An 18,530-nucleotide genomic window follows, 5' to 3' on the forward strand; every position below is an offset into this window, starting at 1 on the left:
CCCCACCCCGGCTAGGCAGCGCCTGCCCCTGCCCACTCCCTCACCACAAAAGCCATTGATCTGCACCCCCCACACCCCTTCCCTCCCCCCTTCCTTTCCACCACAACAGACTTACCAGCTGCACATTGCTGGGCTCTGCTTCTCACTGCCTGCGTGCTTTGCTGTGGCTGCACACATGCACAAGCATTTACCGGCCAAATTATCCACCCGGCTAGGCAGCGCCTGCCCCTGCCCACTCCCTCACCACAAAAGCCATTGATCTGCACCCCCCACACCCCTTCCCTCCCCCCTTCCTTTCCACCACAACAGACTTACCAGCTGCACATTGCTGGGCTCTGCTTCTCACTGCCTGCGTGCTTTGCTGTGGCTGCACACATGCACAAGCATTTACCGGCCAAATTATCCACCACTTCAGGCCAGTTTCTGATACAGCCAATTTTCTTTATATCGATACCGATCCAATATTGGACCGATGTATCAGTGCACCTCTACTATGAATATCAGTAGTTCTGACGGCCCAAAATCTAGCATTAGGTTATATCCTCTGAGAGTTTTAGATTGATCCCAGCATACCAATGGCCTCCTTTTTTTTGTGCCAGCTAGCCGTTTAGAATTTCTGCTAATATTGGTGTTATCGTTCAACACTGTCTGGAGGGATTTTTTTAAGGAAGAAGATGTGGGTTTTCTGTATTACAGAGGGGCTGATACTTTAATTATAGCACTAGAGCCCCCTGGCGTAGACACAGTATAGACTGCTGAAGGAGGGGGTTTTTTTCTTAGATTTATTTTGGTTTCCTGAAGAGCAGCTCTGCCAACACAAGCCACCTTCCAGTAGCAAAGCTGCATCCACACCAGGGGTTGTGCCAACACAGCTGTGTTTGTGCTCTTTCCACACTTTTCTTCTGACACAATTGTATACCATAGAGGGACTACATGTGGCTGTACGGTGTCTGTCTTTAGGTTCCCAGAGTCTTTAAGGTTTTAAGCTGTGCTATGAATTGTGATCCTGCAGCATTGCGTACTCTATAGCTTCGGTCGCTGATTCGATTTGGCGGAGATTTGGCCTAGTTTGGTGGCCAAATCTCTGAATCCAAATCAAATCAGGAGACCCTTTAATCTCTCTGAATCAAATCGGAACCCTCCCCTTTGGAGAGATTCGGAAAGATTCGGTGATTTAGACATAGCCACAGCTTTAAATGTTTTTTCTACATACCTCAAGTACCAGGCAGCTCATGAATGCTGAGATGTTGGGGCGGATGGAGCATCTCATGGGAGCATGGTGGGGTCCCCAGCATGCTCGGCCGCAGACCCAGAAGTCGACCAGAAGCACTTCCAGTCAACTTCCAGATCTGCCGGGGAGTGTGCAGGGGACCTTCCCCTGCCCCCTGGCTCAGCGACAGGTGCCTCCTGGGTCTGGAGGGGTACCTGGGGTCCCCCGCAGCCAATTTCTGCGCCGGGGGGTCCCTGTGCATTTGATGGCGAACCTGGAAGTGAACCAGGGTCCACTTCAGGGTTCGCTGCTGAGCATGCGGGGGGGCCCCCTGCGCTCCTGTGGGACGCTCCATCCGCCCCACCATTGCAGTATTCATGAGCCATGCCTGGTACCTTGACATTTGTAGAAAAAACATTTAAAGCTGTGTCTATGGCCGAATCACTGCTTCAGATTCGGATTCGGTTGAATCAAATCAAAACAGTGATCCAAATCAACTAATTGAATCACTGTCACCAATTTGGGCCAAATCTGAATCGAATACAGCCTAGCCTGTTTTGCACACCCCTACTTTGTAATATAGACAAAAAGAGTGAAGCATGAGCTCTCAGCATGTCTGTTCAGTTTGAAAAGAACTTCAAATGAACAATAAATCAGCTCAAAAACTTTCAAGGGGGTCTTCTACAATTTTTTTATGAAAAACTTTTATAAGTTGATTTTTGTCAGAACATTTTGAGACATGGTGGACATGTTATTCGAAGGTTTTTATGTTTATAACTGCAAATATTTGTATTGCTTTACAATCCTGAATGTTGGGTTCATTTTATTGTCACAGCTCACAAGTTGTTTTGTGTCATTACTGAAGAAGGTAGATTTAATTTTCTTTTGACTTCCTTAAAAATGAGGAAAAGAATTGTAATTAATTATAATGGAAACAAGTAAAAGGTAAATGGAACTTAAAAAAAAAAGTTATCTGGCATTCCATTCTGTGAGTCTTAGGATTGTTGAGAATTTGAAAAAAGAGACATTTTGTTTATGATATAACTTATATTCTGAATGCATACTTCATGCAAGTAAAATAAGTATTTAGCTATGCCTGTAAATTTATTTTCCCTAAAACAATTGGAACTAGTAGGGTTTGTTTTTAATGGCATTTACAGCTGACTTCTAGAAACCTTGCCAACTGTAAAGGAGAACTATACATATAAATAAATGTAAGGCAGTATTTCAACTTCATTAATTCATCATAAAAAGAAACTCAGAGTATTTTATGAAACAAAAGACAGACCATCTTTCTTTCAAATATGATAGTGAAATCCTGATTGATGAATTAATGGAAATACTCTTATCAAGCCAGAATTCACCAAAGAATTTTGGGTCCTATACCCAAAATCAAGAAATCTGGCTCTGTACCGCAAGTCCAGAGGGGATCAGGATTGACAGATGAAAAAAATGAAATAATTTTAGAGGTAAAAGCAAGTTTTCCTTTCTTGCAAGAGCATAACTGCAGTTTTTGCACTTATGAGAAGTAGCAAAGAGCAAATTTAAGACTAAAAAGAAAGGAATAAAATGTCCAATTCTTTTTAACTTTGTTTTACTTTTGACCCCAGTCTTGGAGGCCTTTTGTGCTTGAAAACTTTATCTGCAGAGCCTCAAAACTCATGCTTTAATGTCTGACCCTAAAACAAGACTGTATCCTGAAGAACTGCCTCTTTTGTCATGATCTTGAGACTTCTAACAAGTGTACTGATTTAATTATTTTTGTCAAATATATGCAATCTCAGATTGTGCTGATACTTGCTGAATTTCTTTTTTACTCCTAGCAGCCAGAAAGTTTGTCAGGTTCTGTTCAGTCTTCAGTATTGGGAAAGGGTGTGAAGCACCGACCTCCCCCGATCAAATTACCTTCAAGTTCAGGAAGTAGCTCTTCAGGTAAATATTTTTTAGCTTTTAGCCCCTGACTTTTGGTCTTTGTGTTTCCCCTCTTTTAAAGTATGAGATTTCATTACTTCAGCAAAATCTTAGTTAAAAAAGCGAAACATCGTCTTCCTGTAATTGATGGGGTATTTTCAAAGCTGCTTTTACTGCTTTTTGATTAGAAAGCATTGTTCTAAGATTTGTATAATGTTCTAATTAGCCTCTCTCCATAGAACTGTAACACATGCAAATTGTGCTTTTTCAGGTAATATTTTTAGTCCACAGCAGTCAAGTGGCCACCTAAAGTCCCCAACTCCTCCTCCTCCTCTTCCTCCTTCTAAGCCTCCCAGTCTCTCTCGGAAACAATCTATGGATCTTAGTCAAGTTAGCATGCTTTCTCCAGCTGCCATGTCTCCTGCAAGTTCTTCACAAAGTGAGTCACGACCTAAATTCTCCATTAAATCTTAGACTTTTGCATAAATGCTTCTTGAGATAACTTCTTAACCCATGGAATGGTGAAACTTAAATGTACAGTGTACTCTAAACTGTATAAGTTGTGCAGAGCTTCAGGCAGGTCTCTTGTTGATTGTATGTACTTTCTGTTTATTGTAATTGTGTTTGTTTTTCTGTATATATATATATGTATGCACCCTTTGTGTATACGTTTTAATACATTTTATGCAACCAGTATGATTTTCTCTTTTATAAAAGCCTGATAGCTAATGTGACAAGATAAAATTCCAAAGTGTAGTTCTTTCCTCCAGTGTAAAAATAGTACATTAGATCAATTTGCATTTACATACTTTAAGCATCTGTTTTTTTTAAATGTCATAGGAGCTGGTGCAGTTGTATCTCTGTGTATGTATATAACCTGATCAGTCCCAAGGTGGTGATACAATAAACTCTAAGATGATTTTTTAAAACACTCCTACACTGTTTTACAAATCATTGCTGATTACAAGTGTGGTGGTGGTGGTGATGATGCTGCTGATGATTATAGCACCATAATATATGGTGCTAAAATGTAGTTTTCTAAATGAGTGACATCCATGTTTGATTTTTAACAATGACAGAATATAATTACAGGCATAGATCATGAACAATTTTAAAAATACTTGTGCGTCTCAAGACATTTCATGAAAAGATTTGTACAGGGAGAGAAACCACAGCTATAGTTTTTCACGGGGTTTTTATTAATAATTGTATACTGAGCATTCAGTATGCTGCACAGTATTATAATGTGGTTTTTGCATTAGTTGTAAATACGGATAGCTCAAAAGGTGTAATTTTTCTGCCTTCTTGTTTTGCACAAAGAAAAACATAAGAAAACTTTTATAATTTTTTTATCAGTTTTATACACACCTTTTATGTTGCTGATATGGAGTATGTAAATCTACTGTGCACAGTTGTTACTATAAATAAGGCTCTGGTCACAGCATCTGGACATTCACATTTCTTTCCTTTCTTTCTGCAGGACATGAAAGCTAAAAAAAGAACACACCTCAAGAGCTTTTGGGTTTTTTTCTGGTTTTTTTTTGTTTCTTCTATTGATAAACTGTGCATACTGCATTCACAACAAGTTTAGCTATACATTCTACATTTAAACCAAAGGAATTACACAGTAATTTTTAAAGATGCAGTATTATCTCCTGCAAAAGCATTGAGTTTGTTTTCTCTTTTTTTGATTAGACTAAAATCTGACAAATTAGTTTTAGGTATCTACTTGACAAAATTTAGGTGGTAGCCATTGACCCCATTTGATTCCTGAAAATAGTATCTGTTCTTTGTCGAATCTGTTGCTTTCCATGATATGTTTTTGACATGGTGCTATTATGCAGGTAGTACATACATGTTTGACATTGTAACAATTAATTGGGTTAAAATGGTCACTTGGAAAAATTTCTCTATCTTGACTTAAATATTTCCAATAGTGTCATGATTTAGTGTTCGGTAAATTTTCAAAACTTTAATGGAAAATACAAATTTGTGTCCTATTTGAAGAGTTAAGCATGGCGATGGGGTTTCTGTGTGATATACTGCATCCTTAATAATGAGCAAGTGCTGCCACACTCATGTGTCATGTGTAGAAATTAACACTTGCAGTTTAAAAAAATGGAACAAATTGTCAGTGCTAAATAAGATTCCATTAACCTTATTTTACAAAAGGACTGGCTGGCCTTTTATAACAAACTAGCGCTTTTTATTTTTCTCAATGAGCAGGGTCTGGAACTCCTAAACCATCTACTCCTACTCCAACCAACACCCCTTCATCGACCCCACACCCTCCTGATGCTCAGAGCTCAACTCCTATTACCCCTTCTGCCACCCCTACTCCCCAAGATTCAGGCTTCACCCCTCAGCCCACTTTGTTAACCCCGTTTGCTCAGCAGCAAATGTCACTGAGCCAGGCATTGCCTGTAATGACCATTCCTCTTTCCACCATGGTAACATCCATTACTACAGGAACAGCCTCCACCCAGGTCATGGCAAACCCTGCAGGACTTAACTTCATCAATGTAGTGGGCTCTGTTTGGTGAGTTCTGTTTATTACAATGATTTGGTAACATATTTTATGTTAATTTACAGGAATATTCATTAAATGAGATTTTGTATCATTTCACCTCTGAAGTTACCACAACTACAATTTTATGTTTCTTAAAATATAATAAACCTATTATTAGAATATCAAAGGAAAAGGAAAACAAAATTAAGACCTTTCTTGAGTAAACTCTACTTTTTAGATGCACTGTTTAATTACAATAGTGCTGATAAAATTGTAGCTCTTAAGGTTTTGTTTTTATACTTCCTCATGTGAAAATTGTCTTTTTATCCATCATTATGTGAGAAAACATGAACTATGCAAACAGCACAAAAAGAAAAATGAAACAAAATTCTGAGTAAAAAAATATGAGTAAAAGGCATTCATTTTCTGTCTATATAAAATATGTAAAAAGTTGTATCTGATTTATGGCTAATTCCAGTAAACATTTTTATATTTCTAAGTTTTAAATATGCTCAGAATGTGTCATTGCAGTTTCAGGAATATGGATTTTCCACCCAAACTATTTAGCAACAACTAGGATTACTACAAACACATTAAACTGACTAAAGGAAAACATGAGCTTGCTCTTTTTATGTGTTAGGACAGTAAAGCTTTGCTTGTGGTTGTGTTACTCTTAAGAGACAATGCAAACAGTAAAAGAACATGCACTTTTTATTCTCCCCTTGAACATCAATATCAGTGAAAGTTGTGTGCAAAGAACAGGAGTATATCCTGGACACGTGTTCTTCAAGCCTTGAGCACTTCAGAATGGCCCTTATGTATTTTAAGGTGCCTTTATATCTGGGTATTATGCCATATTTCACACTAAACAATGAATTTCATTTAATTTTATTTTTAAAGTGTAAATGTCATGTAGTTTTTGATGGGTTACTAAACAGAATGGTTATTAATGTAATTCTGATCAGTCATTTTGAATGCTAGCTCACTTAGAGTGAACTGTTAAGTTGAGCTCTTTTGTCACAAGGTGGATTGCATTCTCCTTTGTGTCACTTGGATTTGATGTGTGTTCTTTCCTATTCTGCAGCGGAGCACAGACATTGATGAGTGGCTCAAACACCATGCTGGGATGTAATACTGGTGCCATAGCCCCTGCAGGTATAAATCTGAGTGGCATATTACCATCAGGAGGTCTGGTACCAAATGCACTGCCAGCTGCAATGCAGTCTGCCTCTCAAGCAGGTTAGTATGAATCAATTAGGTAGCGACAGCTGTGAAACCATAATATGAAAACAGTGGACACATGTATTTGGTTGGAGCAGTGGATGGACAGACCTGACATTCAGTGACTTGGATTTGGGAATTATATCTATATTCTTATTCCTTAGGTCAGGTAATCTTGGAAGTGTAGGCTAGGGAAATGTATGCCTGGTTATGCATGTTTAACACCTAGCAAGAGAGTTTATGAAGTCAGCTTTCCAATCTCAACAGCAACTATAGTGGTCATGACTACTAAATGAAAAGGCATCCCAAAATGTAAGGAAGAGGATCCACACTTGGCTTCCTAAGGTTTTGAATCTTTCACTGTGCATTGTCTCATTATAATACGTTAGCTCAGTGGTGCCATAAAAGATTACTGTAAAAATCAACATGCTTTGCTATTCATTAGAGCAGTAGTTGGCAACCTTTTCAGGCTGCAGGCCTGAAGGATCCAGCTCGGGTTTGAGGCAGGCAGGCAAGTGGACACTGGGACATGGCCACTGCTGCTGCCGCCACATCTAGTTGCAGCAGCATTTGGAGAGATCCTGCAGTCACTGCTTCTTCCTGCTGCAGCATGGGGAAAGTGACCACAGCCAAACTTCCTGCCACTGAATGCCTCCAAAGCCCCATGTCCATAGGCCAGATATAATGGCTCTGTGGACTGAGTCCACCCTGCTGGCCATAGGCTGCGAAACCCTGCATTAAAGCATCCCCTGAATTTTTAGTGTCTGAACCTTTTATTCACAAGATAAAACAAAACCGTTTTGTTTGAAAATATCTGTTTGATCTCAGGGTCATAGAAATGTCTGGCTAAAAGGGGCATCCAGAGATTTAGTCCAATCATCTACACCGAGGCAGGTTTACATATACATAGGTCATCCCTAAGCAGACATTGGCCAAACTTTTTTTTTTTAAAGTTCCACTGAACAGGAGTCTACAGCTTCCCTAGCAAGCCTGTTCCAGTGCTCTGCTGCCTTACACTTGGAAAGTTTTTCCTCATGTCTAACTGAAATCTGCCTTGCTCCAAGTTAAACCCCTTTTCTCTTGTCTTGTCAAAGCGCCCTACCGTGTCCTGTCTTTTGAACTAAACCCAGTTCATTCAACTTTTCCTCACAGATTATATTTTCCAAACCTCTTTTCATTCTCATTGCTTACCTCTGTACCATATCTAATTTGGCCACATCTTTGTTAAAGTGGGCTGCCTAAAACTGGACATGGTGCTCCAATTGAGGCTTCACCAGCATTGAGTACAGCAAGACAAATCCTGCATCTTACATACCACACTCCTATCAAAACATCCCAAAATGAGTTCTGCCTTTTTTTACAAAAGCATCACAGTGATGACTCAGGTTTAGTTTGTGACCTGCTGTTAACCCCTAGAGATTTGTTGCTGCCTAACCAAATATTCACCATCTTATATCTGTTTATTTGATTTGTATTACTTTGCACTGTCTCTCTTAATGATTTGGGATCTTTTCTTCAGTTATCAAGACTGGAACAGAACTCAGTACAGTCTCCCAAAGTGCTTTCAGTCTCTCCTGGCATGGCATTATCCATCAGTGTCCTCACAAATCTGTTGTCCAAGTAATTTTTTTATGAAACAGTTGCAGAGAAGTGGGTCTGGGTCAGACCCCTGCAATATTATATTTGAAATACCTTCCCAGTTTCAAAGCAAACCATTGGTAATCACTTTGACTCTGGTTTTTGAACCTTAAAGTATCTACCATATACTGATTTCATATAGACCATATTTTCTTGGTTTGCCTATATAAGAATTTTGTGTGGGACAGTATCAAAAATAATATAAAAATCTTTCCTATTGAAAGTGCATTTGAACTTCGTATCCTCAAAAAAAGCATTATAATTTGCAGTATTTTAATATTTCCCCTCTCTAAAGTAGCTATCAGTAGTTGCTGTTTCAGTGGGACTTCAGACATTTTGGTAAGTTCTGTGCAAACTGGAATGGTATTTAAAACACAGGAAGAACTGCAGAACATACACTGATACTGTCTACATTCTTTCTTCTGTTGTTCATATAGGGCATGCGTGCACATTGCCCTACGGTGACGTAGCAATGTACTAAGTTGCTGTATGGTGTGCTACGGCAATGTAGTGATCACGTGAATCTACATGTGATAGCCAGCTACATTGCCGTAGTGGCATGCTCCCCCAGTATAGCACACCTCTATGGCAACGTAGCAGCAAAATCTAACCGTGTGCTGCATTTGGTGACATGTAAATACCCATAAAGTATTTACAGTGTTTTCACGATATCAGGTTTAACGCTATTTTTTTTCTATTTAGTCATGTCTCAAAATGGGGAGAACTATGAAATGTTCAGTTCTGTGGGGAAAATGAAACACTCTAATCTTGCCATTTTGTAGGTTTGAATGTTCAGAAATAATTCAGTTAGCTTGTTATATTTAATGTATGTAACTAAGTAATGAATGACTATTAATCAAAAGACTTGTTTTTAACAGGCAGCACTTTTGGTTTAAAAAATACTTCCAGTCTTCGGCCTTTAAATCTACTACAGGTAACTGAACATGCTAATATAAATAATTCTGCATATTATTCTATATATATATATGTTGATTAGTGGTTTTGGTCACAGAGACCCCCAGTATCATGGAATCAGTGGTTCAGAGATAGGCCATTTAGTGCAGCGTATCATCTTTTAATTTGAATATTTAACACAAACAGTTGGATATGCTAATAAAACGGGTGCCTCAAAAATCAATAAAACCAGTCCACAAAAAACATGAAACCAGAGGCTGCTTCTTTAATTAACAACAAATCAGGTATTTTTAATGACAAAGCAAACTATAAGAATGCTGGAAAGAGGAAGCCAAGTGTCTAAGTACAATAACAAAGGCTTCTATTTTTTTAAGAATTCACCTTTCCTTTAATTGAAAATGCTTTTTTTAAAATTATGACTCTAGGAAAATTGCAAAATAAACAATGGGGTAGAAATCTTTCTTCCACTTACAGATGCAGTACTAAGGAAGTTGCAGTGCTCACACATCTTAGTGCAGTTGGTTCAGGGGACTTACAAGCTCAGCTAGCAGAACTAACAAACTGTGCAAGAGTGGAAGTTCATCCAAGCAAGGGGTTGGCAGCCCCTGAATAACTAGATACTTTATTTTAAACAAAAAATAGAAATCCAGAGCTCAAGTTAGATGCAAAGAGGAAGGGCCATCAGGGGGCTAATTCTGGTTCCCACATCCTAAGTCACATGGTCCAACACGTGAACGCATGCATGCACATGCTCATACACCCACCCACACACACACTCCCATCACCTCTAGGTTGCTTCTTTTTCTAATCCGGTACTCTTTCCACACCAGGAACATGGTGGCGTGGCTTCTGCCCCAGAATTTCCCCCATGTATATGAATTTTTCACTGACTCTGGTACCCATTTTAAGACCACTTTGTGCCACTTAGTGCAGTAGAGTTAGCAAACCAGAGGAGTCTGGTCCAATAAGTTAAATTTTTTAAAAAGTATTATTATATAGTTGCACAGTTATATGCAGTGCACTTTGCATGTGCAGAAGTCGAGTGTCTGAACATAATATTAACAATTTCATATGGGATATATTTACTCTTCCCATTTTAATTAGTTTTGTAGCTTACTGCTCTTCTGCTGTAATACCTAAATTACAAACCATATGAAACTTTGTACCTGCAGTAAAACCAATCCACAAAAACCATGAAAACAGAGGCTACTTTTTGGAATGCTATTTTTTTACATTTCTTGTCTTTCTTAGGAGTTTAATTGTAAATGCCGAAGTGTGTGTGTGTACATATGGATACAAAGTTATCAGAATATTGGTAAAATGCTTATATTTCCAATACTCCCAATCTAATCTTAGGTTATGGTTTTGAATCTCCTCTCAAATTAGTATAATTCAAGCATAACTTGGTTGAAGTCACTATACTAAATCGTGTAAAATTATATAATTGAAAAATATCGGGCCCCATATATTATTAATACTTCTTGTATCAAATGTTATAGATTACTCATAGGAAAGCCATAGCCACATGAAATATACTGTTTTAAACATGAAATTAATAAAATATTTCAATTTTAAGTGTATTTGTTACACCACATTTTTAGAGATATGTAAAACCTGCCTGATTTTATTTAAATGGTAGAATGAACACACACATTCCTGTCTAAAATAAAGCAGTAGCAATTTGTACACAGGATTCATTATTGTTTATTCTTTAGTATCTACAAATAGTACATGATGCCTATATCTATATTTGTCTTCATTCAGAGAGAATATCAAGATTGTCAGTGTTTGAATTATGCCTTTTCTTTTAATCTTTAACAGCTTCCAGGTGGCTCACTTATTTTCAACCCACTCCAGCAGCAGCAGCAACAGCAGCTATCACAGTTTTCTCCACAGCAGCAGTCACAACAGCCTACCACCTCTAGTCCTCAACAACAGGGAGAACAGGTGTGTCCTAACTGCTGTCTGAACAATTGTATACGTCCTTTGAAAGGGTGTCAAATAATACAGTTTACTCTGCATGATGATGACACTATTCAGATATAGGGTCTGTTGGAGTAGTTGTTTAAAGGAAGGGAGAAGGAATAATACTGATCTACTAACTGTCCAGGGTATGTCATTTTTGGAGTGCATAAAAGTAATTTATCATTTTTCTTTCTATTCCTAGATCTTGTAAAAAGAATTTGTGTTACTTCATTATGCCAAGGGCCTTTCAGGCCTATAAAGACCCTCTGCCTGACCAACATCAGATTTTAACTTAAATATTCTTCACATAAAGTAATGATAACATTTGACATTTTCTTCACTAAGTACTTAGTTTGTAGCTCACTTTAATTGACAGAGGACTAGAAGAAACTAATTTCTTAATTTACTATGATTATGAAAGGAAATTTTGGAATCGTGATGATACTGAGATAAAATATTACACTCTGCTTTGATCCTAAGAGCTCCAGTAAGACTTACTGGGCACATCCACATGTGCAATTACTGTGCCTGAATTTTCTGCACAGAAAATTCAGACTCATTAAAGTGTTTCGCAGCATACACTGATACGTGTGCCCTCATCGGGAGCTAATTGAGCCTGACAGGAGCAGCCCAATCCAGGGCTGCTCCAGGCCTGCTCTGCTCCCCTGCAGCAGCCAGGGGAAGACCCAGGCATCCCTCAGTGCCAGCTCCAGGCTGGCAAGGGGCACAGGGACTTAGCCCTGAGCTCCAGAGGGTGGGGGTAGAGCTGTCCCAGCTAGGGTGGCCACTGACAGATCCGCAGAATAAAGGATATCCCCTTGAGAGGGGGAAGAGATCATTGGCCCCCTCAGCCAATCAGCGATGGGGGTGGGTCCACCGCCACCTTAGTCAATCAGCAGTGAGGGGTGAGGCCACCAGGTCCCTTAGCCAATCAGCAGCAAGGGGTGAGGCTACCACAAAAAGCCACACCCTCCCATCTTCCTTTCCTCCCTGGCTGGCTCGAACCCTGCTCCTCCTGGATGCATACCACCTACTTCTATTGGCATAGCCAATAGAATCGCAAGGACAAATGACTGATGTATTTCTACCAATGAACTGAAAAACAGGACTTTTTGCAGTCCGTTCCTCATTTAGAAATAGACAGGGGTCAAAGGGTTTTAAAATAGGATGATCCAGTGTAAAACAAAACCACCCTAGTCTCAGCTCAGTGGGCAGCTCCATCCTAACTGGGGGATGATCAGTCTAGCTGGTGTGGAGGGAGCTGTCCCTGCTGGGCAGGCATCTGCCTCCCAGCCACATAGAAATTGGGACCTGTCCCAATCTCCATATGGCTGGGAGAACTGTCTACATGTACAGTATGGTACATTAGTTAATACACCATTTTTCTAGTACCTGTTTACAGGTACTAGAAAATTGCATATTAAACCAATATACTGTGCAGTAATTGCTGTGCATGTATAGAGAGTGGCACTTTACTACACATTAGATTATTCTAGTGTGCAGTAAAGCATCTCGTGTAGAGACCCACTTTGTCTTAATTAGGAATAAACCAAAAAAAGTAGAGTTACAACCTGGTGGTTCATTTCATCTGCACATTTATTGAACAATATAACCAGGGTTGCCAATCTTTTGTTAAAAAATGGGTTTTGTCTAGGCATGCACCAATAGCCAATTTTTTAGGAGGCATATCGGCCGATACCAATCGATTTCCGATACGCAGCCTGGCAGTTTGAAGATCAGTGTCCAGCTGGTAAGTCTGTTGTGGTGGAAGAAGAGGGGGCGCAGATCAAGGCCTCTGCGGTGAGGGAGGGAGTGGGGGTGGGGCAGGGGTTGGGGCAGGCACTGTCCAGCCAGGGCAGGCCAGGCATGGGATAGAGCCATAGCTTGTCTGGGAGGCAGGTCTCCCACTGCTGCATGCACCCCTGGAGGACACGGGGGGCTTTGTTGCCCTGGATCTGCACGGAGCAGGCTGGGGCTGGGCCAGACTCGCTTGGGGCAGGCAGTGGTGGCACTGGGAGGAGGGCTGTGGGGGGCGGCGGACACCCCAAAATTCACTATAGCCCCCCTCAGCCCCCTCCCAGCGCTCCTGCTGCCTGTCTTGAGCACATGCCTGGCTCAACCCACCCCCCGTGTGCTGGGAAGAGCCTGACGCAGCCCACAGCTGCAGCCCACCCTGCTTGCGCCTCACACAGATCCAGGGGTGCATGCAATGGTGGGAACCATCCCCCACTTCCCTGCACCCGTCTGATGAGCTGCAGCTCCATTCATTGCCCCGCCCTGCCCTGGCTGGGCACCGCCTGCCCCAGCCCCACTCGCTCCCTCACCATGGGGGCCTTGATCTGCTCCCCCACGCCTCTTCCCTCTTCCCTCCCCTTCCACTGCAACAGACTTACCAGCTGTACACAGCTCTCCAAGCTGCTGGGCTGTGCTCCTTGCTGCCTATGTGCTGCGCTGAGGCTGTGCGCATGCATGGGCATTTATCAGCCAAATTATTGGCCACATCAGGCCGATTTCTGATACGGTCAATTTTCTTTATATTGGTACCAATTCGATATCAGAGTAATGTATCAGTGCACCTCTAGTATTGTCCATAAGATCCATGAAGATACTTCGATGTCTATAAAATTTGCAGACGGTTGGCAGCCCTGGTTCCCTGACGCTGCCTACTGGGATTTCCGGGCATTTCTGGAAATGTTTCTGTTATTGCGTGTGCAGGAAAAGGGATTCCTCCTCACTTGCTTTTAGGCAGTTGGGCAGCAGAGGAGCAGACAAGGGTGCGCCTGGTTGGCAGGGAATATGTCCAAAGGTGGTGGGAGTCCAGAGCTGGGAGTGTCCCCATCCTGTGCTCAGATTTCCCCCTCCCTCCCACCAAACTTGTGGCACACACACACCCTCTGCACATTCCACTGCCTCCTGTGCAGAGAGGTTTGCAGAAGCAGTGGGGAGGAGAGGATCAGCAGCTCTTTGCTGCTGCAGCGGGTCTGTGTTAAATGATACTGTGATTTTTTTAAAAATCCCTGGCTTCTGGAGATGTAGGGAAGGAGATTAAAGTACTTTGTGCCTGTGAGCTGCACTTGTAATCTCTAATTTTATACTTTGCACACACTTTATGTTAGGTAAAAAATATTATTAAAAAAGATTGGCTGTCTGTAAAAAATTTGCAGATTATCATTAAAAAGAATTTTCTTGGATTGGTAACCCTGACTTTAAAACTCATTTGGATTTTAAGAAATCACTAATCTTCACTGAAATAAATCAGAATACATTGAATTGAAATGTGAAAAAAATTCCATTCTAAATTGAACTTTGAACTCTCCTTTTGGCTGTGTCAGGAATGTCTGTTTCGCCTAAAAATTCTTGTTTTTAATCTTTGTAGAGAATTTTTTTCAAGAACAAGCAGCGTTTTTATTAGAATGCTGATATTTGATCTTAAATAAGTAATGCTTTCAGTACGCATAACTGAAAAGTAGCTACCTTTTCACACTTCAGGTTCTCATGCATTTAAGTCCTAATTAATTTCTTGTTTAGCATTTAAGGCTAATACCATTTTATTTAAAACTACGTTCAGTGAAAAGCTTTGTTGTAAGCTGCATTATTAATTTATTGTGAGAAACTGGAATGGTGGATGTTGTAGAGCTCTAGATTAGTATCTTGGAAGCCTTCAAAGACAGCTATATCCATTCAAAGATGAGGTTTTCTTAGCAATTGTAATGTACATATGGAACAACGTATCCCTTTTTCCTCACAACAAGTAAGTAGACCTTTGTAGGAGCAATCCAAAACAGGGGTAAAGAGAAAAGGCTTCTTTCCAAATGGCTTCACAGTTGTAGCAGGAATCCTGGTTGGTTTTCTATCGTATAAAACGTCTCATAGGTCTTTGTTCAAATCATGCAATATATACTTAACCAGTCTTATTTACACCATGTCATACATGACATGGCTGTGCTGATATAAGACACTACAAGCCACATGAATGCTGTAGAAGACCTTCAAGCAGGTTCATCAGATCAGGTTTTAATAATCCAATGAATAATAATTGGATAATCCAAAATGTGCTAATTTGTTTTGTTTAAAAAAAAAAACTTTTCAGAATATTACTATTTGTTATGAATTAAAGGTAGTGAGTGCAACACAATTTTAAAATTTAAGCAGATTTTTCAGTCAGATTTCTCTTTGACTGTTAATGATCTGTCCATAATTAAGCTTACTAATTATGGCACGTGTGGGCCAAGTATTCACAAGTTCATGTGCTACCCAGGCTTGAAGCTGTAGTTCTGGGAGACTAAGAGAAGATAAAGTGCTATGTGTCACTAAACTATAGCAGAAAGCAGGGTAAAGATGCATCTTATAGACTAACTGAATCAGATATATGAGCTTTCATAGGAACTCACTCCATCAGATAGCATTAATCTATAAATATCAGACAAAATCTGATGAAGTCAGCTGTTGTTTGTTAAAGTTTATGTTGATTCAGCTAGTCTATAACAGTGGTTTTCAACTTTTTTTAGACCCTTCAGAAAATACCAGCTTGGTTTCATTTTTTTTTTTTACTATAGTAGAATTTTTCTGTTGCAAAGAACTCAGAAAGACCATAACAGTTCAGATTTTTTTAACACTATAGATTATTTGAAATCATTAGGTTTATCTTGCGAACCATATATGCATACCCAAGTGCTAATATTGCATGGAACCCTGCTAACACTCCTGAAAGGATCTCAAGGCAACCCAGGGTCCTGAAAGGCCCAGGTTGAGAATCACTGGTCTACAGTATGCATCTTTACCCTTCCTTCTGCATGACTTCAAACTAAAACAGCTAATTACTTGGCTCTTAACTAGGGGTGGCCAACCTGCAGTACATGTGTCATAAGTAGCACAAGCAACCTGTATGTATGGTACGCAGCAATCCAGGAAGGGGACAAACAGCACTGTAGCAGAATTGGGCTGAGAGCAGAAAGCAGAGCAGCTGATCAGGCAAGGGAAGGGGAATCGATGTGAGACACCTGCCAAAAAGGTTGGCCCCCACTAGTTTAAACTGGTTTCTACCAATTGCTGTGAGGAAACCAGAGCATTCTTTTGAATGTAAAGATCTAATTGTAATATCCTGGCAAATATCTTCTATCATTGTAAAACAGGCTTCATAACTGAAAGTTGAGTGAGACCTGTTGTTGAATACACAGCACAAGGAATATTAAACATCATGCAAACCCAAATTAAGTGTTCTTATGCATCACACTTATTTTTGCAAGGGGTCTGAGCAAGGTGCATGCAGTCAAGACCAGACATTATCTGCGCAACAAGCTGCTGTGATTAATCTTACTGGAGTAGGGAACTTTATGCAACCTCAGGCAACAGGTATGTTTGCTGAGATTTCTTCTGTGGATATATTAAGTATGTGGTTTGATAAATTTCATACTGGAATGAAGTTTGGTGTTTAATATAAAGCTTTTCCTTGCATCAGTTAAAACAACCCACTTAGCGTTGAAAGTACGTGGCTTACATAAGAAATGTTGCCAGTGTATCTGACTCGCAAGTTTAAAGCATGCACTTTGCTGCTTTGTCTTGCTGCGCGATAGGTGTAGTGAATTAAATATTGTCTTTAAATCTCAGGACAATTATTATGAAAATAGTACAAAGCTTCTATACCAAACTTCATCAAGAAGCATCTGTTTAATCTGTGCTTTAACCTCCAGTATGAGCAATGTTTCATGTCCACAAGCACTTCATAATCTAATTGCATGTTCTAACTAACCAAATGCCTTTACTGTGTATACTTTATTCTGCACTGTTTCTGATTTGACTCTGAGACTAATTCTGCTGATCCCGTTTCTGTTGCACTCTGTTCCTATGTCTTTCTTTCCTAACCCTAAAAACCTTCACCCAACCTCTTTGACCTGCCTGCTTTCCCTCTTCTCCTTTTCGTAGTGTTGTCTCAGCTTGGCTCTGCCGTGAACAGACCTGGGCAAAGCCTTCCTCAGCAGACACTCCAGTTCTCCTCTGCCTTACAACAACAGCAACAACAACAAGCCTTGCAGCAGCAGCAGCAGATACAAGTAATCCAGCAACTTCACTCCGATTGCATTAAAAATACAATTCTCAGCTCCAAAGCCAAAACTGCTGCCCTTTAGATTTTTACTAATACCTTTAAGGATTTTAAAAACAAGTGCTGCATTTTGGCAAACCGAATACTGCAAGTTCTAAAACTGATTTCTCTCTCAACTTGGAGCACTGAATGTATTTGTATACGTTTGAACCATCACTTTCCTGATTTGATAGCATTCAAGGAGTGCTTGTGGCACGTTACTAAAATGAGCTCTGCCAGGTGCCATTAGGATTTGAGGTGACAGCATGTACCAAGGACCTAGTTAAATTCAATCCAACTGCAGAGCTACAGGTAGAGTTAAGAAGGAAGCGCTGGCAAAGCATTCCTTTCATAAACTATTGCTGTATATCCAGATGTTTTTGTGGAGTATGGTATTGCAACATTTTAGCACAGAAATACAGTTGCATGGATGAGGAAAAGACAATATTTTTTGCATATTGAATATTAAGCTGAAAAACATGTATTTTTGTGAACTAAGACATTTAATGAAGTTGCTGAGTTACTGCAGTTACTGCAACAGAGACAGAGGGCAAAAAACTGAATCCAGTTGTCCAAGTTTACTTGGGAAATGTTAAAAGTGCCCTCAGCAGGCTTCTGTGCCACTGGTGCTGCTTGACTGTACTCATTTTCCTAGTCTGTGGTATATTCCTTTGTTGATCTCATTCCCAGTGCTTCTTCAGTTTAATTATCTCATCTTGTTTTTTCCTGTCATTCTTCTTGAGGTCAAAGGTAGCTCTCAATTTAATATAACAAGCTTTTTTTCCTTCCCCTTCTCCCTCACGGCAGCAGTTGCGATTCTTGCAGCAAACGGCTATGGCAGCAGCAGCAGCAGCACAAGCAGCTCACCTACAACATCAGCAACATTCAGGCAGCCACTCAAAAAGTAAAAGGAAGAGAGGTGCACCAGCCCCTCCGAGCTCCTGAGCCTGGCAGTTTTATATCTAAAAAAAAGAAAAAAAAAAAGGTCTTTTTGATTTAAAAATTTATTTTAACAAATTATTTTTAAGAAAGAAAGCTCAGAAATCAGTGTTTTACACCGCTGGTAAGAACATGAACTTTTC

General features: G+C 40.1%; 1 protein-coding gene across 17 annotated transcripts in view; it reads left to right on the forward strand.

Moving 5' to 3' along the window:
- SUPT20H (SPT20 homolog, SAGA complex component) overlaps positions 1-18,432 on the forward strand; it is a 65,289-nt gene extending 46,857 nt beyond the window's left edge. For 4 of the 17 annotated variants that reach the window (XM_025209801.1, XM_025209803.1, XM_025209802.1 and 1 more), the window contains 9 exons: positions 3,034-3,142; positions 3,393-3,560; positions 5,348-5,660; positions 6,715-6,869; positions 9,368-9,423; positions 11,226-11,351; positions 16,616-16,721; positions 17,292-17,419; positions 18,256-18,432. In XM_025209801.1, coding sequence (XP_025065586.1) covers positions 3,034-3,142; positions 3,393-3,560; positions 5,348-5,660; positions 6,715-6,869; positions 9,368-9,423; positions 11,226-11,351; positions 16,616-16,721; positions 17,292-17,419; positions 18,256-18,393 — 1,299 coding nt within the window. In that variant the 3' untranslated portion in view covers positions 18,394-18,432. Of the gene's footprint in view, positions 1-3,033; positions 3,143-3,392; positions 3,561-5,347; positions 5,661-6,714; positions 6,870-8,787; positions 8,829-9,367; positions 9,424-11,225; positions 11,352-16,501; positions 16,722-17,291; positions 17,420-18,255 lie in introns of those variants that run through there. The other 13 variants (XM_025209808.1, XM_025209812.1, XM_006028381.3 and 10 more) reach the window with 10 other exon arrangements.
- Positions 18,433-18,530: the final 98 nt, after the last annotated feature.

The sequence above is a fragment of the Alligator sinensis genome, unplaced genomic scaffold (genome assembly GCF_000455745.1).
Source record: "Alligator sinensis unplaced genomic scaffold, ASM45574v1 scaffold413_1, whole genome shotgun sequence".
In the NCBI taxonomy this organism is placed as follows: Eukaryota; Metazoa; Chordata; order Crocodylia; family Alligatoridae; genus Alligator; species Alligator sinensis.